This window comes from Mandrillus leucophaeus, unplaced genomic scaffold (assembly GCF_000951045.1).
Source record: "Mandrillus leucophaeus isolate KB7577 unplaced genomic scaffold, Mleu.le_1.0 Scaffold681, whole genome shotgun sequence".
NCBI lineage: Eukaryota > Metazoa > Chordata > Mammalia > Primates > Cercopithecidae > Mandrillus > Mandrillus leucophaeus.
Window position 1 is genome coordinate 964,322 of NW_012107375.1, and position 3,115 is coordinate 967,436.

The 3,115-nt window shown below is 46.7% G+C and overlaps 1 protein-coding gene across 3 annotated transcripts in view; it reads right to left on the reverse strand.

The window, feature by feature from the left end:
* Window positions 1-3,115, reverse strand: part of TEX28 (testis expressed 28) — a 32,058-nt gene that overhangs the window by 1,064 nt on the left and 27,879 nt on the right. For all 3 annotated transcript variants that reach the window (XM_012002289.1, XM_012002290.1, XM_012002288.1), the window contains exon 4: window positions 243-378. In XM_012002289.1, the coding sequence (XP_011857679.1) occupies window positions 243-378 (136 nt within the window). The remainder of the gene's footprint in view (window positions 1-242; window positions 379-3,115) is intronic.

Here is a 3,115-nt window from a genome sequence, read left to right on the forward strand (position 1 = left end):
CTGAGTCAGAGGCTCACGGGTGAGCACTGCAGCACCAGAGTGGCAAAAGCAGCTAAGCCAGATGGTGGGAAGCGGAGCGTGCGTGTAAAGGTCAGATGCTGCTAGCTCTGAAGCAAATGTGTATGTGGCCATTGAACACTCAGGAGGGGGCAGCTCGAGTGCCTTGCTTTGGTTTGGGGGTATCAGAATGGATTCGCTCATCTCTCCAGTCTTCTCACAAGGCTCCCCCAGGAGGTTCTCACCCATATTTCCTTGGCTCTCTCATAGGATAGATAGGCCATTCTCTCTTCGCTGCAGGCCAGATTGTGTTTGAGGTTGTAAATCTCATTCAGGTGTCCCTGCAGGCGATCATTCACCCGTTCTTCCATCAAGGCTTGTCTTGGGAGCAAAAGAGAAAGTAAGATTCCTTCAGTACTTCACCCAGAGTTCATGCCAACAGCGAGCGGTCCTGACCTAGACCAGATTCGGGTTCAGCTTCTGCCTTCCTCCTCCCTCCCCAGGCTCTAGGAAAAGACTGCCTCCCGCTCCAGGTCTGCCTGGGAACACCCCAAACACACACCAGCCACACGCACACCAACATTCATATATATTTTATATGTAGTTACTCTTTTGTAACAGCTTTACAAGAATAGCCATAGACTAGAAGTTGTAGAAATGACAGTGTGAACTATCCGTGGGTGCTCGTCAATTCCGCAAATCCCCTAGGACCAGTGTGGAGTACGAAGTTTAGCCTGCAGTTACTCTATAGAAACATGGTGACTATAAGGATTGAAAAGTCACAAAAGACCACAGATTTCAGTACGATTCCACTAATTACGAAATGTCCAGAATAGGCAAATCTATAGAGACAGAAAGCAGATTAGTGGGTGCCAGGGGCTGGGGGTGGGGGATAGGCAGCGGCTGCTAATGAGTACAGGGTTGCTTTGGGGCTGATAAAAATACTCTGGAATTAGATAGTGGTGATGGTTGAACAACTCTGTGAATATACTAAAAACCAGTGAATTGTACACTTTAAATTGGTGGATTTTATGGGATGTGAATTATATCTCAATAGAGCTGTTATTTAAACAAAAAGAAAAAAGTGAATCATGGCAATAGTTCCACAACTCAGTAAATTTACTAAAAACCATTGAAATGTAGTTAAAATGGTGCATTTTATAATATGTAAATTATATCTCAATAGAGCTGTTAAAAAAACACAAGCAGGCCAGGTACAGTGGTTCACAGTTGCAATCCCAGCGCTTTGGGAGGCCAAGGCAAGAGGATTGTTTGAGGCCAGGAGGAATTCAAGACCAGCCTGGGCAACACAGTGAGACCCTGTCCCTACAAAAAAAATTTTTGAATTATCTGGGTGTGGTGGCACGTGCCTGTAGTCTCAGCTACTCTGGAGGCTGAGGCAGGAGGATCTCTTGAGCCCAGGAGTTCGAGGCTGCAGTGAGCTGCCATCACGCCACCGCACTCCAGCCTGGGCAGCAGAGTGAGACCCCATCTCTAAAAGAAAACAATCACTACCTGTTGTGTATATAATTATATAAGTAGTAAAAGTATAAAACCATGCATGGAAAAGATAAGCACCCAAATGAGAATGGCGAGGCCGGTATAGCGAGGCCAGAATACCAAGGAAGGAAGATGGTGCTGGAAAGGGGTAATGAGGACTTCAACTGAGTATTCTCAAGTTTTATTTCCTAAAAACAAGTAAGATTTGAAGTGAACATGGCAAATGTTAAGATTTCAGAAAGCTGGGGCTGTTAATTATGTTATCCTATACATTTTCCCTGTGCTTGAAATACTTCATAATTTAAAAACTCCTTCAAAGTTCCTCTTTTGGCACCACAAAGAACAGGCCAGAAGGACAGAGGCCAGGGGGCCAGTGAGGGGGCTCTGGCACCACCGCTTACGAAGAAGAGAGAAGGCACCGGAGAGCGATGGAACCCATAGACTGGCAGGGCTGCCGCCCCAGGAGGCCCAGGAGGGTGGCGGCAGGCCTCAGGTGCAGGAGGTCTAAACGGTGGTGCTGACAGTGACGGGGAAAACGGTGACGACTTCTATTTGGTCCCGCTCCAAGGACTTGACCAACACCCACACGGAGAAATCCCCTGGGCACTGAATAAGCTGACAGCTCATTTGTTGAAAGCCAATTTGTCAAAAGCCGGTTCCTCGCAGCATTTCAAGGAATGTTTCATTTGCCTCTGCCCCAGGTCCCCGTTAAGAAGAGAGTCGGTGGACAACATGGACTAGGCTACTGCTCACAGAGAGGGGGAGTGGGTCGGCAGGATGGTCACCCCGAAAATAGATTCCTCATTACTGTCTTTCCATTTACATGAATGATCTAGCTGCGAGAACATTCAAGATTTTAAGTGTCCTCAGGAATATGAAGTCAATCTTCATCAATGTGTAGATAAAGACACATGAAGATATTTTTGAATGCATTCCTGAATAGCCTATTCAGATGTTAATAAACAATATTTTCATAAGGATATTCTCTCAGTCTCCCCTTCTCTCTGGCCCCCATCTCCTGGCCCTCTGGCAGCCATGCTCCCTTCTCTTCCTTGGTCAAGGACCCCTCTATCTCCAACTCCTACAGTCACAGAGGCAAATGGACAACTCTGCAGAATGCTCTTATGAAGACAAAACAATGACCAGTCAACCCAGACACCCTCAAGACAGACCAAAGGTGTTAAGACCACCCTCTCCAACAAAAAGTGTTGTAAACTTTATTTATTTATTTTTTCAAACTAGTGTATTTTTATTTTTATGTTTTCAGACGGATCTCCTTCTGTTTGCCCAGGCTGGAGTGCAGTGGCACAATCTTGGCTTACTGCAACCTCCGCCTCCCGGGTTCAAGTGATTTTCCTGCCTCGGCCTCCTGAGTAGCTGGGACTACAGGCATGCACCATCATGCCCGGCTAATTTTTGTATTTTTAATAGAGACAGGGTTTCACCATGTTGGCCAGGCTGGTCTCCAACTCCTGACCTCTGGTGACCCGCCTGCCTCGGCCTCCCAAAGTGCTGGGATTACAGGCGTGAGCCATTGGGCCCAGCCAGAAAGAGCATATTCTTGATCATTTCTGAGAATTTGCTTTTGGCAAATTGAGCTAGAACCTAATCATGGCCC